Raw genomic sequence first — 19,331 nt, 5'->3', positions numbered from 1 at the left:
GAGTTTTCTGTATTTAGTTGAATGATTGCAGACTGCTTGGTCCTCATAATTTGTACATAAAAATCTGAAGTCTCCACTTTCTAACGTTCTGTGGAATTCCCTATATACTTTGTTTATAATTAAAGTTCTCTCTTTGTTAATGCAACTTTGAAGCAGTTGTTATTTCTAGTGTAAATTGCATTTGTTTTTAATTTTGACAGATTTGAATAACATACGAACCAGGGCAATTGATGCACTTTCTGGAGGGGAGCTTCAGCGATTTGCATGTGCCATGGTGTGCATACAGAAAGGTGACATATTTATGTTTGATGAGCCATCTAGTTACTTAGATGTAAAACAGCGCTTGAATGCTGCTGTTACAATACGCTCCCTTATGCATCCTGATAAGTAAGTTTATGTAGTGTGTGTCATTGTCTTCAACTAAAATGTTGCTTAAACTATTTTACTCAAATGTATGTATGTATGTTCATTGCATTAGTTGGATTGCATTCCAGATTCATAATTGTTGTGGAGCACGACCTGTCAGTCCTGGATTATCTATCTGACTTCATTTGTTGTTTGTATGGTGTGCCAGGAGCATATGGTGTGGTTACAATGCCATTTTCGGTGAGGGAAGGTGAATATATTAGTTGTAATTTGTTTTAGGTGTTTCTGTATGTTTTATTTACATAAGGAATAATGTTTGTATAGTTTGAACGATTATTTAATAATTACACACTAAATTAGCATGTAAACAAAATAAATAGTATAGCAAATTTTGTGGTTTTTAAGGGTTTTCTGGTGTTGTTAATGATAGTGAAGCTCTGGTAAGTTATTAGACGGTATGTTCCATGAGCAATACAAAGCTTGATTCTATAATTAAGTAACTTTTCAGTCTTACCAATGTCTTTAAAGCAAAAAGATGACGCGTGCATGTGAGGTGTGCTTGCTTGCATGAAAGAATGTTTGTGCATTTCTCTTCTTTTTTTCTGGTGAAGGATGTGGCTGAAAACGAATGTGTGCCTTTTAATTGTGTCTGTCTTCAACTTACCGTATCATCTTCTCCTTAAATTGCTTATATTCCGATCTGGAGTCTCCATTTCTTAATGTCTTTAAAATGTTTGACGTCTTCATATTCCATTTTATGCTGTTTCATTGCAGGAATAAATATTTTCCTTGATGGTTTTGTGCCAACGGAGAACTTACGTTTTCGGGATGAGTCACTTGTCTTCAAAGTGGCAGAATCTGCAACAGAGGAGGAAGTTAAACGGATGAACCATTATGAATATCCACCTATGTATATGAGAATGGGAAACTTTCATTTGAGTATTGAAAGAGGGCAATTCTCAGATTCAGAAATTCTAGTGCTGCTTGGGGAGAATGGAACTGGTAAAACTACATTTATCAGGTTGTTGGCAGGAAAGCTTCAGCCTGATAATGGTTCAGGTTAGTACTTAATACTGTGATCGCAACATTGATTTGTGCATCAAACATTAAATGAACTCCTCGTGAACATGAGAATGTTGTCCAACTCTAGGCTTGTGTGTCTGTTGTTATATTGAGTAAAACTGTTCTGGATACATGACAATATTGTCAAATTGTTGTCTAGACCATCATTTTGGCAACTGCTGAAAGTGGCCAAAATGTTGATCTAGTGTCAAGATGTAGTCATACACTGGAAAAATTTGATTGCAGGCAGAAATAGTGATTGATGAGTAAACAGGTGAAAGAAATGGAGTGAGAGCCGTTTGACTCTGGTCAGATAATTTTCTTACAGTACAAATCATATATTCTCCTACATTTGTATTTTTGTAGAGAAGATACTCCACAAATGGCAATTAAGTTTTGGTGTCAGTACACTTGTTACTTATCACCGAGATTGACGACAAATGTACATTTGTGTCATAATTTGACTGACTTGTACTGTGTTGTTTGTTTAATTTAAGTGGTAAAAGAGATGTTGCAGTGAAATGTATTACATGAATGACATAAATGAAGAGCAATTTCTATCATGCCTTTAGAAAGTTTGCTATATTATATTTTTGTGTAAACACAAGGGGGTTTTACTTCATCCAATGCAGTTGTAATAGTGTGTAAGGTTGCAGAAGTTATAAGTTTGACTACATGAAATCATGTGCCCTGGGAAAAAAATAAGTGGTTTACTTTGGAGCTGAGGCAACACTTTAACATTATTAATCATGTAATGTCACACTGTTAGGTTGAGATATCTCATCTGAAATATAGTTGGTGTGTGCTCTACCACCAATTTAGTACAAGCTCATACAGATGCAGAGGAAGCAGTGTTCAGGCTGTGGTTTAACTGAAATGGGACTTCGTTACTGGCAGTTGTAAATTCTTAAAAAAAAAGGGGGGGGGGTAGTGCTTTCCTCAAATTACAAGTGAATGCATGCACAAAGCTGTTGTGTTGAATGTTGTAGCTGTTATTCTGTAAGTTTAATAAATTTGGTTTTTACAAATGTGCCTTCCATGAAATAAACATTCTTTATGCATTTGTTTGACACCTACATGGCACCTTCTCTTGAGGCTCAATTTATTTCTTTGTGTGTGTCATTTATGCCTTAATTTTACAGAATGTCATTTTTCAGAAATTTTCATTCTCGTTGCTATAAATGCTTCTTCTACAGTGGGAACTAATCTATCTTCCCAATATGTGTTCCATGGCTTGTTGAAAATCCTAATAATGAATAGGTTGAGTTTTCAGCCAATGAAATGTATAGTATAATGTAGATTCAGCTTCTTTGTTGAGTTTTTGCTGAAAATGTTCCAACAGTTAACATCTAATGTTTCAATATTTACACTTTCCGTATTTGCTGTGCAATATGTTCTAATAAATTGTTCTCTAGCCAACTGTTAGAGAAACATTTGTTAGAACATATTGGGCAGCAAATTTGGAGAGTGTATATATTAAAAAATATTAAAATATATGTATTTGTATGTAGATTTTGGAATTTTGTCTTAAAAGAAATGCAGTGTGCATTCCGACTGGCCTTTTCCCTGTATATCACACATTTGACGTGACCAGTCTCCACACTGTAGTGCAGACTGAGAAACATACAGTTGAGTTCAACACAGAACTGGCAGTTTCTGGCTTTGGTGCTCCACTTGGCTCAGTGCCAGTAGACCGTGATCATTTCTTGGAATGGTGCTGCCAATAAACAGCTGTGCTCACTGAAGCCCCAATAGTGAGGCTAGTTGTCATCGCTTCTGTGTCTATGGAAAAAACACACAGTGGTCTCGGATCTCAGTAACACATTTTTTTCTACTGATGAGAGCAGTGACAAGCCTCCCTCAATCCCTCTTTGGTTGGCCTCTTCCATCTGGCAGAAAACTCCTTGTGGGATACAGAGTGCACATTTTATTTGTTTCCCTCCAACAATACTCAATCTTCAGTGGCCTCATTCTTGACTGTATGTCAAACCCGAATCTCCTTCCTGGTCCTCTACTGATCCTATTTCCCTAGGATGCACTCTTGTCAGCCTAACATAAGTTTCCTACATCTTAACAGCCTTATGTTTCACCTGTGGAGCAATTGGATTATCAGTGGAAGGGAATGCCTCAAACCTATTCATTAAAAGCATCAGTTTAGCCTTTTGACCATTTACAAACACCCTAGCCACTCACCACCCAGTGACTGTTTGATGATGCTAGATTGGGAATCTTATGAGACCACATGACAGTAAGAAAAAAGATCCCAAAACTGCCACACTCCATAGCCACATATACCTGGTGAAAGATACTTCTATAACTAGCCCTTGCAATGATGAAAATGTAGGAAAACTGCTAAACATGGCGAAAATGTAGTTTCTGATTGCTTTCACACAGAACCGTGTAAAATATTAAACCAGACCCAATACACAAATTTTATATAGTGGCTGTTTCTGTCGGTAATTAGTGCGTATTCTTGGAGGAATGATGCAATACTCTCAGGGTCCTTGTGGCTCTCTAATTTGATAAGAGTACTACAGTTAGTTATATCACCACAATCCTTGTTTTACTTTCCTCTTTATACGCATTAAAGTAATAAAATCTTCTGAAAATGTGCATGTTAACATTGTTTCAATGTAGAATAATTGCATTTAAATTGACAAAATAACTAAGTTCCTTACACCCAAAATTATTTAATTTACCTTGTGTATTTCATTAATTTTCTTTCAGGTTCAGTGCCCCAGCTACATATAAGTTACAAACCTCAAAAAATAAGTCCAAAATCACAGGGAATTGTTCGTCAACTTCTTCATGAAAAAATAAGAGATTCATACGTTCACCCACAGGTTAGTTTAAATTCCAGTCGCTGTTAGTTTTATCCTCGGTAATTTGACACTGTGCAGTAACTTTTAACAAGTAAAAAACATAATATGGAATAAATTCAAAATGGTGGTGGGTGGTGTTGGGTGGCTCCAGTAAAACTTTCTGAAGGTATTATTATTTCTTGTTGTAATACCAATTTCTCAACACTTGCTGTTGAAGTATTTTTTCATCCTGAAATAATTCCAGCAAGAGAATAGTTTTTAATATAGTGAACTGTACAATTAGGCAAGTGAATGTGGAACTCACACGTAAGTTACATGTGTTCACACATCTTACGGGTTTTGAGGCATTTGTTCCATTGTGAAACAGAACTGGGAACTCTTAGAGATAATAATCCTGAATCTGTATGAGGAATAAGTGAAGGTTCCTCCTACCCCTCTCTTCCATCTGGGGGGGGGGGGGGGGGGGACTATATTCTTCTGGTGCAAAATGGCTTTGAGCACTATGGGACTTAACTTCTGAGGTCATCAGTCCCTCTTCTGGTGCAAATTTTCTATTTATATTCTTGTTGGTAGTGTTGTATACACATACTACTGATCCTCTTTTCAAGAGGAAGTCCTGGTTCTCCTAAAGACGATAGGTAGTGTGTGCTCTGAACAGTTTTGTTCACTGACAAATATTATACCAATCTTGATACAAATAACTTTCCATGCCTTAAGTGAAAACTGTGACCCTACACTGTAAGGTTGTGCATCTTTTTTATGTAGACATAAGCTGTTTTGGGCCTAATTTACTGCCAGCATATAATCTTTACTACATTATTAAAATGATAACTGTGTTTCTCAGTAAATTCCTCCTTTACAAACAAACATTGATCTTCATTAAAATTGTTGTACTGTTCACTTGTAAAGAGCTTCCTTTCACTGTATTCAACTGAGGTGACTATAGTCATGGGATAATGGTATGGCGATAGTATTGTGTACGCAATGTTTAAAAGGGCAGTGTATTGGCAGAGCTGTCATTTGTACCCAGGTGATTCATGTGTAAAGATTTCCAAGATGGTTATGGCTGCATGATGGGAATTAACAGATGTTGAACAGAGAATGGTAGTTGGAGTTAGATGCCAGAGACATTCTACTTCAGAAATCATTCAAGAATTCAATATTCTGAGATCCAGTGTCAACAGTGTGCCAAGAATACCAAAGTTAGGCATTACACCTCACCACAGACAACATAGAGACCAATGACCTTTACTTAATGACAGAAGACATTTACGTAAAGTTGTTAATGCCAACACAAAAGCAACAATGTGTGAAATAATTGCAGAAATAAATGTGGGACGTACAATAAACATATCTGTTAAGAACAATGCAGCGAAATACGGCACTAATGAATTGGGCAGCGGATGACTGACATGAATGTCTTTGCTAACAGCACAACATTGCCTGCAGTGCCTCTCCTGCACTCGTGACCATACTTGTTGGACCCACGACAACTGGAAAACTGTGATGTGGTCAGATGAGTCCCAATTTCAGTTGGTATGGTTAGTGTGTGGCGCAGACCCCAAGAAGCCATGGACCCAGGTAGTCAGTAAGGCACTGTGTAAGCTGGTGGTGGCACCATACTAGCATGGGCTATTTTTACATGGAATTGAGTGTGTCCTCGGTAATGTTGAGCTACTGGAGACCATTTGCAGCCATTCATAGACTCAGTGCTCCGAAACGTCAATCAGATTTTTGTAGATGACAATGCGCAATGTCGCCAGGCCAAAATTTTTCATAGTTGGTTTGAAGAACATTGTGGACAGATTGAGCAAATGGTTTGGCCACCCAGATTGCCTGACACGAATCCCATCAGACATTTATGGGTCTTAATCAAGAGGTCATCCCCAGCTCATGGTCTAGTGGTAGCGTCCTCACTTTCCGTGCACTGGGTCCCGGGTTCGATTCCCGACGGGGTCAGGGATTTTTCCTGCCTTGAGATGACTGAATGTTGCTGTGTAGTCTTAATAATAATAATAATAATAATAATAATAATAATCCATCCCCATTACGGTCAGAAAAAGGCAATGGCAAACCACCTCCATTAGGACCTTGCCTAGTACGGGGCGGTGCGGGTCTCCTGCATCGTCCCCTACGCTCTGCGGAGTATGGGACCCCGTCATCAATCAAGAGATCAGTTTGTGCACACAGTCCTGCACTGGCAACATTTTCACAATTGTGGACGGCAGTAGAGGCATCATGGCTCAGTATTTCTGCAGGGGACTTTCAGCGACTTGTTGAGTCAATGCCACATAGAGTTTCTGCACTACACCAGGCAGAAAGAGGTCCAACACAGTATTAAGAGGTATCCCATGACTTTTGTCTCCTCAGTGTATGTCTCAATGAAATGCTTGTGGTGTAAACATTCTCCATGTTGTAAAGACATGAAAGGGGACAGTGTGGCTACTAACATAGAAACCCTTGAGTGCAAGGTCGCAAAAGACCAGTGGTGTTTACAGCATTCAATGTCCCCATGCAACCAAATATTGGCTGGTAATAGCAACATGGAGGTGGGACAGGAGATACCCTATTGTGAGAATATGGAGCGCAGTTGAACTGCTTAGTCGATGTGTAACCCACAACAGTGCTAGTGGTGGTGTTACAAAGCAGAGCAATGGCAATGACAAACAAAGCAAACATTGCATTATTATATCATCAACAACAACAACAACAACAGTTCTGAAGTTCACATTTTGTCAGAAAGGAACCCAAGGAATTTTGCAGAGTGAGAAATAATTGGCAGATGAAAGATTAGTGTTTCTGTAAGATGACTCTGTGGAATGTGTGGTGGTGTATACACGGTGCGTACATTGTACATGAGGAGTAGAATAATGATGATGATGTGTGGTTAACAAGTGAAAATGATATTGAAACAGGGGTTGAGCAATGCAGTTTATCATCCTTGTTGGACAGGGAGCCACAAATCTGGTCTGCAGTGAAAGGTAGTGAAGGGCAATAGTTGTTCAAAAATTGTGTACTAAACATAATTATGTACATGGAAGACCACATGCAGCATAGTAAAAAAAACATGTACGAACAGATTTTGAATAAGTCCACAGCAATATGACCATGTAGTGCATAAGAAGAATGATGGATATTAAAGGGAAGACAAGGTGCACTTGTTATAAAACTGGTGTTTGTGGATTTTAAGGATGCTCGATAAAATTTACAGCATGTGCATGATACTGACATACTACGTTATGCACATCAAATTGTATGTGACATAGGTTACAGTGATTTCAAGGGAACCAGTGGATACTTGCATAACTTCAAACAGTGATACAGATTACGAAAACTAAGACAACGAAATTTCAAACAAAGCATTAACTTGACAAAGCACAGGAAACTGTTGAATCGGCTCAAAACTTTTTAGATGAGGTAATCAAAATTATACTATCCTTCAGTAAGAAATTTGTTTCCACTCTGACTGATCTTGATTTGAAGAGGAAGTGCATATGAAAGGAACCCTGGGAATTAGAGGTACCAAGAGAGCTATTTCAAAATAAACTTAACATTAGTGCCTTCAACACATTTTGTATAAAATTATGCCGACTGTTAATCTGGGTAGTAAAGTGGCTGGTAAGTTATTTATTGTGCTGCGAGAAGTTGGATGTACTGCATAGATTCTTTCTCGTGTGCATTATCTTGCAAGGGCAGTACCGAATTTGCATGTCACAGCAAGTATGAGTGGGAAAATGGGTGTAATATAACTACTGCTATGGTATAGGCACTGATTTTGGCCAATAGCTGGCCAAAATAACTAACTTTTGCTTAATTCCTGGAACCACTAGACAAATTCAGCTTCTGGATGTCCCCCCCCCCCCTCCCCTCCCTCTGTGTCTATAAAATATATTATTGCAGTATCTGCAGCTACACCTTAAAGGGTAGACAGTTTCAGGATAAGCTCATGACAGTGTTTTGCATTTGGTTGCATGCCATCACGTTCCATCAGTTCTCATCACCCTGTTACACCAATACAATTCTATATGCATTCTTTAAAAGTGGAGAGTCCTGCACAGTTTGTAACTCACAAGGAGTTCCCCATCAATTGTGATGGTGTGGATCTTTGTGATTCCTGTGGCATGCTATTTTTTTTATTTGTTCTTCGTACTACAAGTTAATGCTCTATTTTGAACATTTCTTGAATGTCAGCTGTATCCATTTTGTGAAGTGTAATACATAGGAGGTTGATGCCTGCACCTCACAGGCACATTTTCTGTCACCCTCCTGATGCACATGATGAATCACTAGCAGCTAATATTTTTCCTGTCGTCATTGTTTACACAGTGCTTTCGTAGGAGGCTTATGAAAGATTGAGATTGTGACCTCGCACTCAAAGGGTGTCTTGTAATATTGCATCAAATGTCTAGATGAGATTGTTCCACTTAGAGTGCTCGCACATCTTCTGCAAAGTGCTTGCAGTCAGTGGTGGGAAAACAGCTCTTGCACAGGTACTTCAGGAAATGGGCCATAGCCTATGTGGCCATATACCACAGCAGAGTGCCTGTGGGCAGAGGGTTGGGTGAATGACTTGCACAGGTGACAGAACAAGGCACAACCACATTACAGTAGCACCGCATGCTGGTCAGCTTTTACTACCTGTGCATGTGAGTTTCTATGCCCCACAGGGCAGTGTTGGAGCGGCTCAATTTAAATGGTTGGTTGATTAAACTGATGTGGTTCTTAGGTGATTTCATTAAGATTCTTGCAGATGGGTCACAGTAAATTCGACAGTCTAGAAATGCTGAGAAATTGCATTGGAATGGCTCTCTTCAGTGAGTGCCAACTGAAGGGGAAAAGTTGTAAATTTACGAGTTATGCACATGGTGGTGGTGGTGGTGGTGGTGGTGGTGACTGTGGAGTACATGGCACTCCAGTGTTGTTATGCACTCCAGTGTTATTGTTGTTATGTTATACATGTCAGTGAACAGTCTCACAGTGGTCCTTATTTTGGCTGTAGTCAACTGAAACTGTTACTGTTTAAAGAGTGATACAAATTTTGATGAGCTTTGGGTACATAGCAGAGATTAAATCTAAGAGTTACAGAAACTGCTCTCAACATACGGACATTAATAAAGGAAACAACTCATCACCCTGAAGTTTATGGGGAAAAAAGACTGATTACTCAGGAATGTTTCTCCTGCAAACATTTGTTGAATTTTGAGAGGGGGGGGGGCACTCATTTTCTTTATTTAACTTCATTAAGGCAATGAGAATATAGTTGGGATGCTCTGTGAATGTAACTTTCATCCTTTGCTACATATTTATTTTCATCCTGTTGTTTTAATTGTGTAGTATTTGATGGTTTTAATATTTTATAGTAAAACAATGTTTTTAACTAAATATTGACCTTTCCACTCCTTGTATTTAACAGTATTTTTACTAAATTTGAGCATGTAATGGTAATGAGCAACCTGGTGGAGTGTACATACATTAAGGAGAAAAGTAATTACTCAATGAATAGTAAAGGTGTTCAGTCATTGAAAGGCAAGTTAACAAGGTGGAGAGCTTTGATAGCAAATAGTGTTTCTGATCTAGGGATCAGGAGAAAAGACAGTAGTTCTTTGACAAGTCCAGAATGGTTCAGCTTGGGTGTGGGGCTGAGATAGGAACAAATGTCCTAAAGGATTGAGGTTTTCAGTGGAGAGGTTAGCAGTAGTTCTCTGTGTCAATTTAGTTTCAGGTTTTGTCTAATGTAGGGAGTTTTGGTGATGTAACTTTCTGGGTGATATGATGGGTTGATGAAGGTTCGCTGGAGATAAGATAGGTAGTGGTGCTCAGAGGTAGGTATAGGTTTTCAATAAATTTGATAACTTTTGGAGTTAGTGTCTGGAGTTCTCTTCCACAGCCTCTTCCTGCAGTATCCTTCTGGTTGTTTTACTGTGAGGGAGCACTTGTGTAGCGATTGTCCATGGAGACAGAGAATTGTAGTTTTTGATGTACCATCACGCACAATGCAAGTGATTTCGGTGTGTGCCGTCCATTTAGTTCACTGGCCCACTTAGAAAGAGCATTATTTAAGCAATTGCAGGTGAATGCTCGCCCTATTCTTTCTCTTGTATTACTGTTGTCCAGCCAGTGTGTTCTGTGCTATGCGCAAGCAATATGTTAAGTGTTGCAATATAAAGTACTATATTCCATAAATTGTGTTTGTTCTTGCTATAACAGTTTCCTTCAATAAGGAGGGTGGCAGATCTTCTGGATTCAGTTGAGCATAAAGTTCTGGTATCCTGTCTTACTTCTCAGGGCCATAATCCTCACACTTGTCTAAAAGTTAAGCACAATAGGGGAAAAGAGAAATGGAAGGAGAATGATAAGCAATCTATGTAATTGTTAAGGTTTCCTCATAACCCCAGAAGTGTTAAATTTGGCCAGGAAAGTAGTACACACACACACACACACACACACACACACACACACACACACACACACACACACACACACACACACACACACAAAAATTATTTGGACCTAGTTCTGTATTGTAGAATTAAATGATGCCATATACCAGTCATACATTAAGCAGTATTAAATTTTTTTCAGAAAGTGTCATTTCTTGGAATGTGGTAGCTGATCTAGTCACTGGAACATTATTGAAAAAGATCTGTTTGATAGGTGATGGATGTTGGTTCCCTGGTGTGGGGAGGCATTGTATTGTCTGCATGTGCAGACTTTCTCTGTCTTGTTGGTGTTAAGAGGAATAACACCCATAGGTCAAGGACTGCAGGCTCCTTAATGCCTGCCCACATTGAGGTGTTACATTTGATGAGTCTTACATGCAGGCTTCCAGCTGTTGACTGCTTGGTCTTACCAGCAAGGTAACTGGATCTAAAAATTGTAGAGCATATTTGGCACCCCTTGGGGATATGAGTTGCAGGTTGTTAGCCAGTACAGAACAGATGCTCAGCATCTTCTCATTAGATTTGTTGTGCAAATAGCTTTTGGATCATGTTGTGCAGATAATATGGAAGATAGGCTTAATTCCTGTACTTTGTCTTTCACTGTTGAATGTACTTTCCTATTCTATTATATGATGTTTTTGTATGTGAGTAGGGGGCTGTACAGACGTATTATGGTGCATCTTGCCAAGGTACAAATTGTGTAAAAGGGTTGGTAGTGAACTCCTAACTTGCAACCTGTGTGTTCTGTGATTCAGGATTTGAAATTATTTTAATTTTTGGTCACTTTATGTATTGTATTATATTCCCTTTTTTCCCCCCTCCCATTGGTTGAAACAGGTATTGTAAAAAATTCAGAAAGTTATTTGCTTTACTCTTAACTAGTTTCTTGGCTGATGATAAATACTATATTTACCCAACTATTATGAGGTTTCTTCCTAAAGTCATCATTTCAAAAATACAGGCTCATTGTATATTTGCTGACAAATCTGAGGTCAGTGTTCTTATGTTTTGTAATGGCTTAGTGTAGAGGTTGCCTTACATTCATAGATGAAGCTTTGGTAGCTGTCACATGCAGGTTAGGCCATTTCAAAAGGGTTGGAGGGGTACAGTGGCACCAGCATGGCTGAATGTGAGGAGGGTAGTGGTGGAGGTGCAGAAAATTTTGTCATGCTGCTAACTATGATGCATCCTATGTACCTAGCTTTTTGTGAACATCTACACATTTAAACTGCTGTTCACTCGAATCTAAATGTAGTCTGAACTTAACTGACTTTGTGAATGAAAAAATACTCAGCAATGGTATACATTTAAACAGTGGACAAATAAATTCTAACATGAATATTTTCATATACAATGCCCAAAATGTGGCATAATACATGAAACAAGAAGTTCATCAATAGCACTAAACCAGCCACTGCTAGACAGCATTGTTACTTTCCAAGGTTTGTGACCAATGATGAAGAGCACTATTAGCCCAAAGTGGTCAGACTTCTGCCAATTCAGCAGAGGGTAACGTATTATTATTGTTATTCAGTTTGCATAATGTTGCAAGAATGGGAAGTTGTAGCATTTTATCCTGGATGCAAATCACAGCAGTGACTCTTTTGAGAAACATAGAGCCAAGCATGTGCTGCTGACAAATGGCTCGTGCAGACAATACAAAACTAACTTTAAGTTAATGGTTATTCATGATGCAGAGGCCACAACTGTGCAGCATGAAGCAAATTTGATGTCACAAAGTGAAGGTGCTGCCAAATGAAGAAAGTTAGTTCTCCATGTGAAACTTTCAGGGGACCAAATTGGGAAAGATTTCATTAATTAGAGAACCTGGTTGTTCATTAAGTCAGCGAGAGACCCAATTAAGGATTCAAAGTTATTCAAGAAATAATGTGAATAAAGTTGCTGGAGGTAAAGAGGAATTTTCTGACTGCATACTTATCAGAGTTCAAAGCGAGTACAAGCTGATGTTTGACAATGAAGAGGATGGGACTTATGCACTGGTGCAGAACAACACTAGCCCTGTGATTTACTGTGGCTTTTGATGAAAAACCATTGCATATCATCATCATATAATCTATCTAGGAAAACACAGATGTTTATTATGGGCAATGTTAACTTTTTAGGCAGACGTTAAGATACTTTAATTACACATTTTAAATTTGATTTGTCATAACACACAAAAATAAAAATTTCTCAAGGCGTCCCTTTAAAAAAAGGGATTGTCTGATATTGTCAAATAAATATGGCATGTGCTTTTGTGTTATAAATAGTGTTTATATTGATTCTTACATATTTTCAACTAATTTATCCTTACGTATTTTAAACTTCAAGTTTATAATCGTGAACTTTTTGTTCCAGTTTGTGACTGACGTCATGAAGCCTTTGAGAATGGATGATATAATGGATCAGGAAGTTCAGAACTTGTCGGGAGGAGAACTGCAGCGTGTTGCTCTAGCACTTTGTCTTGGTAAACCTGCTGATGTTTATCTCATAGATGAACCATCAGCATATCTAGATTCTGAGCAACGTCTTGTGGCTGCAAAAGTTATTAAAAGGTAAATTTTTCTATAGAACCACTTCGTTAGGAACAGAATAGTGCCATTTTCATCAAGACTGCCCCTGGGAAGGGTGATATGAGTGCTGTCATTGTCTATATACACAAATGATTTGGTGGACAGGGTGGGCAGCAATATGCAGTTGTTGCTGATGATGCTGTGGCGTATGGTAGGGTGTCAAAGTTGAGTGACTGTTGGAAGATACAAGACGACATAGACAAAATGTCTAGTTTGTGTGATGAATGGCAGCTAGCTCTAAATGTGGAAAAATGTAAGTTAATGTGGATGAGTAGGTAAGACAAACATGTAATGTTCTGGTACAGTATTAAGTGTGTCCTGTGTGACACAGTAAAGTTGTTTATATATCTGGGCGTAACATTGCAAAGCGATATGAAATGTAATGAGAATGTGGGAACTGTGGTAGGTAAGGTGAATGGTACACTTTGGTTTATTTGGAGAATTTTAGGAAAAAAGTGGGTCATCTGTAAAGGAGACTGCATTTAGGACACTGGCGCGACCTGTTCTTTAGTACTGACTGCTTGAGTGTTTGGGATCCGTACCAGGTCGGATTGAAGTAAGACATCGAAAAAATTCAGAAGCAGACTGCTAGATTTATTATTGGTAGGTTAGAACAACGTGCAAGTGTTTTGGAGAAGCATGGGGAACTAAAATGAGAATCCCTAAGGGAACACGACTTTCTTTTTGAAAAATTCTATTGAGTCAATGTAGATAACCAGACTTTGAATCTGACTGCTAAAAGATTTTACTGCCACCAACATACATTGGGTGTACGGACCCTGAAGATAAGATAGGAAAAATTAGGGCTTGTATGGAGGCATATAGATAGTCGTTTTTCCCTTGTTCTGTTTGTGAGTGGAATAGGAAAGGAAATGACTAGTAGTGGTGCAGGGTACTCTGTGCCATGCACTGTATGGTGGCTTCTGGAGTATCAATGTGGATGTACTTGCTATAGTTGTAATAAAATGACCTTATCATTTTTGAGACCAGAGATGTATTAGTTGTGCAATATAAAATGTCACTTTGTGCATGGATTGTTCTCTGATAGGTTAATATAAAAAAAAAAAAAAAAAAACTGCATGTGCGCGCGCGGGCAAGCTCGCGCACACACAAAATTCTATTCATTGTTAAGTGGTTATAACTACTCATTAACACTATGTTTTTAATGCTTAACTGAGTCTAGTAAGGCAGTTGCCATAGATTTAAACTATGAAATCAGCAGCACTAATATCTCTTTCGTTTTCTGCAGGTTCATACTCCATGCTAAGAAAACTGGTTTTGTGGTTGAACACGATTTCATCATGGCCACTTACTTGGCTGACAGAGTCATTGTATTTGAAGGAGCACCATCGATTGAAACTGTAGCACACAGTCCACAAAACTTATTGGCTGGAATGAACAGATTCCTGGAACTTTTAGGCATCACATTTAGGAGAGATCCAAATAACTACAGACCTCGAATCAATAAAAACAACTCTGTAAAGGTATGTGTTGAGAGTTGATCATAACTAAAGGAGTAAAATGCTGTTAACCTGAATAATTGGGTTGTCTGTACCGATTTTGGTTGTATCTTGTTATAAAACAAATTCTTACACAAGTTGAATTTAATGTAATTTACTTTTTTCATTCTTCACTGAAATTTAAAATGGGATGTTGATTAGACTAACTTGTGGCTATTTTTTGTGTTTGTGTGTGTGTGTTTGTGTGTGTGTGTGTGTGTGTGTGTGTGTGTGTGTGTGTGAGAGAGAGAGAGAGAGAGAGAGAGAGAGAGAGAGAGAGAGAGAGAGAGAGAGAGAGGGGGGGGGGGGTGAGAGAGAGAATTTAAAATGGTACATTTATTAGATTAATTTGAATTGATTAGACTAACGTGAATGGGCGTGGTGGTGGTGGTTAGTGTTTAACGTCCCGTCGACAATTAGGTCATTAGAGACCGAGTGCAAGCTCGGGTTAGGGAAGGATTTGGAAGGAAATCAGCCGTGCCCTTTCAAAGGAACCATCCCGTTATTTGCCCGAAATTATTTAGGGAAATCACGGAAAACCTAAATCAGGATGACTGGAGACGGGATTGAACCGTCGTCGTCCTGAATGCGAGTCCAGTGTGCTAACCACTGCGCCACCTCGCTCGGTTGAATGGGCATGACACGCAGGACTATCCTTGGGATATAAAACCCACTAACTCAAAAATGAAATGAGATTCTGTTCTCAGTTTTAAATAAAATTTCATTCACTGCACTGTATGAGGAAAGCAGTGTTTATGCATTGCGTTTTTACCTCTGCAAACTCTTTAGAATTTTGTGCAGTGTTTTACTTAATTTAATGCAGTGCAGTAAGTATGATGAATAACGGAAAGAAATTAAGTTCTTTATCAGGTGAAAATATCAGACTGTAAATTGTTAAAAATCACTTTTTTCACCTAATACTTAAAAAAAAACGGATGATAAATATTTTATACTGGCCGGAATGCTATCTCTTTGGTGCAGGCACCAACATTTGGTGAGTGGCGCAGTTGTATCAAAAGCTGCCTCAGTATGTAATACAAAAAGAACATCTCTAGCATCAAAAAGGTTAAACTGTGGCTGTAACTTTTAGAAATGTCCAGAAAATCATTGATTGGACTAAGGGACCGAGCGAGGTGGCGCAGTGGTTAGCACACTGGACTCGCATTCGGGAGGACGACAGTTCAATCCCGTCTCCAGCCAACCTGATTTAGGTTTTCTGCGATTTCCCTAAATCGTTTCAGGCAAATGCCGGGATGGTTCCTTTGAAAGGGCACGGCTGATTTCCTTCCCTAACCTGAGCTTGTGCTCCATCTCTAATGGCCTCGTTGTCGATGGGACGTTAAAAACTAACCACCACCACCACCACCACCACCACCACCACCACCACTGGACTAAGGAAGCACTGTATTTGAGAGCTGTCTTCCTCCCTTGGTCCGAGTGTCCATATGCTTTGTTTATATCCTATGATACTGGTTCAGATATGTTAATTGTATGTTAGCAGAAAAGGCTAGGCTGTTTACATTTAGTTATAGTCTATTGCTAATCTTTTCGACAAAGCAGCTGATTAATTACGGATTTGTTTATTAATGAAAAAAATTGTGTATGTTGAAACTAAAGTTCTTTCTAAGAGGTATTTCTTTTGACTTTCAGGACACTGAACAAAAGCGAGCTGGTCAGTATTTCTTCTTAGAAGATTAGCAGCTATACAGTATGTTGGAATCAGCACTACAGATGGCAATGGCAGAACGCTTGACTAGTACATGCATTGTGAACTGACTTAATGCTTTGTAATATTAGTTCTGAGGGTTTGTTGGAAAGCAGACTCTGCAGGCAGATCCAAAAATAATCATCATAACAAAGAGAGGTGAACCACTGCTGTGAAGTAACTGAATTATGAAAATATCTTCAGCCTGCTTCCTTCTTCTTCCTTCTGAATTGCTGCCTCTGAACTATTTCTCTCTGAATATTTAAGTTTTGATTGTGCGTCTTCCACAGTATGACACTCTTAATGTTGTGGAGATATTCAGGAGATGTATTAGTTCTGGACGGCATGTCACTGTAGCTGACATTGGAAGTTTTCAGTGGCTGTGGCGATGTCCTGCTTCTTTATAGTATGAAAATAAATAAAACCTAAATATACCTGTATTCTGTAATCAAAATGTGCACATGTTAAACATGTGGTACTTCATAACAGATTTATTTTGAATAGAAGGTTCTTGAGGAAAGAGTATATTAAATGTAGGCAAGACGCCAAGCTTCCAACAATATCCCCGACTGTCGTTGTCCAGAAAGAAACTGGGAGATAATGAGAATCCACATATGTAAAAAATGTAGTGGTGGCTGTTGTGAAGAGATTAGATGATGTCACCTGCAGCATCAGTGTAAATGAGTAAAATGGAGTGCAGCGAAATACATAAACTGTGTGTCTATTGATGTCGTTAATGCACATTCCAATTTCTGTAACATCGTTAATGACTGGGCACCAGTAATTTGAGTGTTAATCAAAATCTCTCTCTGCCAGGTAGTACCTGGCGCTTATTCACAAGACCGATTTCAGTGTAAACTCGGCATACAGGTGCTATCAGTATGTCATTTGTATCTATTGATCGCAATAATATGTTTAACAATTGTGTTCTTAGCAAAGGAAAAGAAGAATATTTTTGAAAGCTTGAAATTTTATCAGAATGTAATGAAAGTTTGATTGGAATAATTCACAAACTGCACATCTTGTGGCACAGCAGACTATATGTTGCCAATTCATTCAACTTGGCGTTTTGACTGGTTACATTGAATTTATATTGTTTTTATGTATTATTCTTAGGGTGTACTGTTCAGCCACCTCTTTTTTTTATGTTCTTTCTCGTTTACTTGCATAGTACTGTTCTATTTGCAGTACCCCTTGCGACTTTGTATTGTTTATTTAATCTTCACTGGTTTTTGTATTGAAAGTATGTTGAATAAGTGTCTTATTTGCTCCTCTCTCTATATTTTTTTGTTTATTTAGCAGACTGGATACCTTCTGTATCAACACTTTTGTGTTCTTTTTTCATCTGCGTGGAAGCATTTCACAATTCACAAAGCACAGTTTTCTCACATGTTTGTTAGTAACAAGCATGTGCAATGTATTAATTATATATTTCTTATGTAAGTTAAGGAGATTTCAAATGATACCATTTATTTACAGTTCACTGATGTCTCTTACTTGTCACTACCGTTATCAACAGTTTGGTCCATAAAGGTATAAGTGGCACAGCTGTCCTTTATACTGTCTCACATTAGCCAGTTTAGAGCTTTCCAACAAGCCTTTGTCATGTGTAATTTACAGTCGATCACACCAATGTACTAGTTTGGAAATGATTTCTTCAGTTGGTTATCGATATAACTCTAAAACTTTTGATGTTAAAAACTTACAGTTTATTGCTGTATGGTATTAAAATAGAGAAGAAGTGTTGAGAGATTTGTCAGCAAGAGCCCTGGAAAATGATCCAGAATGCATGCTGTATTAGGTTTGTAATGGTTTGTAATGGTTTGTAATGATTTGTAATGGTTTGTAATGATTTGTAATGATTTGTAATGGTTTGTAATGGTTTGTAATGATTTGTAATGGTTTGTAATGATTTGTAATGGTTTGTAATGGTTTGTAATGGTTTGTAATGATTTGTAATGGTTTGTAATGACTTGTGATGTGTCTGAATGTACGAAATTGAACTGTTAAGATTTTTAAAATACAGTGGAATAAAGTATTCTGTTCATAAAAATGTAATAGTTGGTAGAGTTTGTTTTCTTGTTTGTTTGGTTTTTTTTCTAGAAATAATAAAACCCTCTTCCTTATCATATTCATCTAATTGGAGATATTTAAGTGTGATATAAAGCACAAGTTCAGCGCAGAGAGTTTTATTAATATTGGTTGACATTACAATTCTGTTTAAATTTAAAATGTAGTGGTATATTAACACATGCAAACTACAGGTGTGTTCAAATTTGAAGGCAGGGTCGTTGGTGAAATTAAACACTTGCACTGAAAGTACATTTATTACTGACACCAATGTACAGCCAGAACAAGAGCTCAATTTGCATACAGTGTGTGCAGTTCTATATACAAACACCGAATATTCCAGGAAGCTGGTATTTATAGAAACATTGTATATTTCAGAATACACAAACATAAGACATTTTGAGAACCTTCCAGAAATGATAATACTAAATAAATGCTGGTTGTCGGGTTCACACTGCCGACCCACAGCACACCAGCTAGCAATGCTAACCACTGTGCTACACTGTGTGCACATCAGCTGGTGCATTGCTTCCTCTCCAGAAAGTACAGTGACCCACTGTTCAATGTGGTCCACTGGAGCCAATTGCAGCATCCCGTATCTAGATCTCGCTAGTTGTCCTCTGTGTGGCAGTGCTGGCAGATCCTTGCGTTTCAGGTTGACGCTTCAGTTCTTTGAATCTCCCGTAATCGATCTGTGTGTCGGCACTGTAGTAGGGCATCATAAGGAGGAGATGAATGTTGTCTCTCTGCTTCTGTATTTTTGATAAAGGATCATAATCCTTGACATCATATGT

The 19,331-nt window shown here is 38.3% G+C and overlaps 1 protein-coding gene across 1 annotated transcript; it reads left to right on the top strand.

The window, feature by feature from the left end:
- Window positions 1–135: 135 nt before the first annotated feature.
- Window positions 136–18,525, top strand: LOC126297708 (protein Pixie-like). The gene is made up of 7 exons (XM_049988839.1): window positions 136–387; window positions 495–616; window positions 1,141–1,425; window positions 4,156–4,271; window positions 13,049–13,245; window positions 14,513–14,747; window positions 16,413–18,525. The coding sequence occupies exons 1-7, from the start codon at window positions 272–274 to the stop codon at window positions 16,458–16,460; spliced, it is 1,119 nt and encodes a 372-aa protein (XP_049844796.1). The 5' UTR covers window positions 136–271; the 3' UTR covers window positions 16,461–18,525.
- Window positions 18,526–19,331: the final 806 nt, after the last annotated feature.

This window comes from Schistocerca gregaria, chromosome X, assembly GCF_023897955.1.
Source record: "Schistocerca gregaria isolate iqSchGreg1 chromosome X, iqSchGreg1.2, whole genome shotgun sequence".
Classification (NCBI taxonomy): Eukaryota; Metazoa; Arthropoda; class Insecta; order Orthoptera; family Acrididae; genus Schistocerca; species Schistocerca gregaria.
Note: the sequence above shows the minus strand (reverse complement) of the source record. Positions and strands in the feature narration are given on the sequence as shown.

Bases quoted from the DNA above. Each gene is read 5' to 3' on its own strand.
- LOC126297708 (XM_049988839.1), top strand. From the start codon at position 272: ATGGTGTGCATACAGAAAGGTGACATATTTATGTTTGATGAGCCATCT. The intron at 388-494 runs GTAAGTTTATGT...ATTGCATTCCAG, and splicing joins TCCCTTATGCATCCTGATAA to ATTCATAATTGTTGTGGAGC. The intron at 13,246-14,512 runs GTAAATTTTTCT...CGTTTTCTGCAG, and splicing joins GCTGCAAAAGTTATTAAAAG to GTTCATACTCCATGCTAAGA.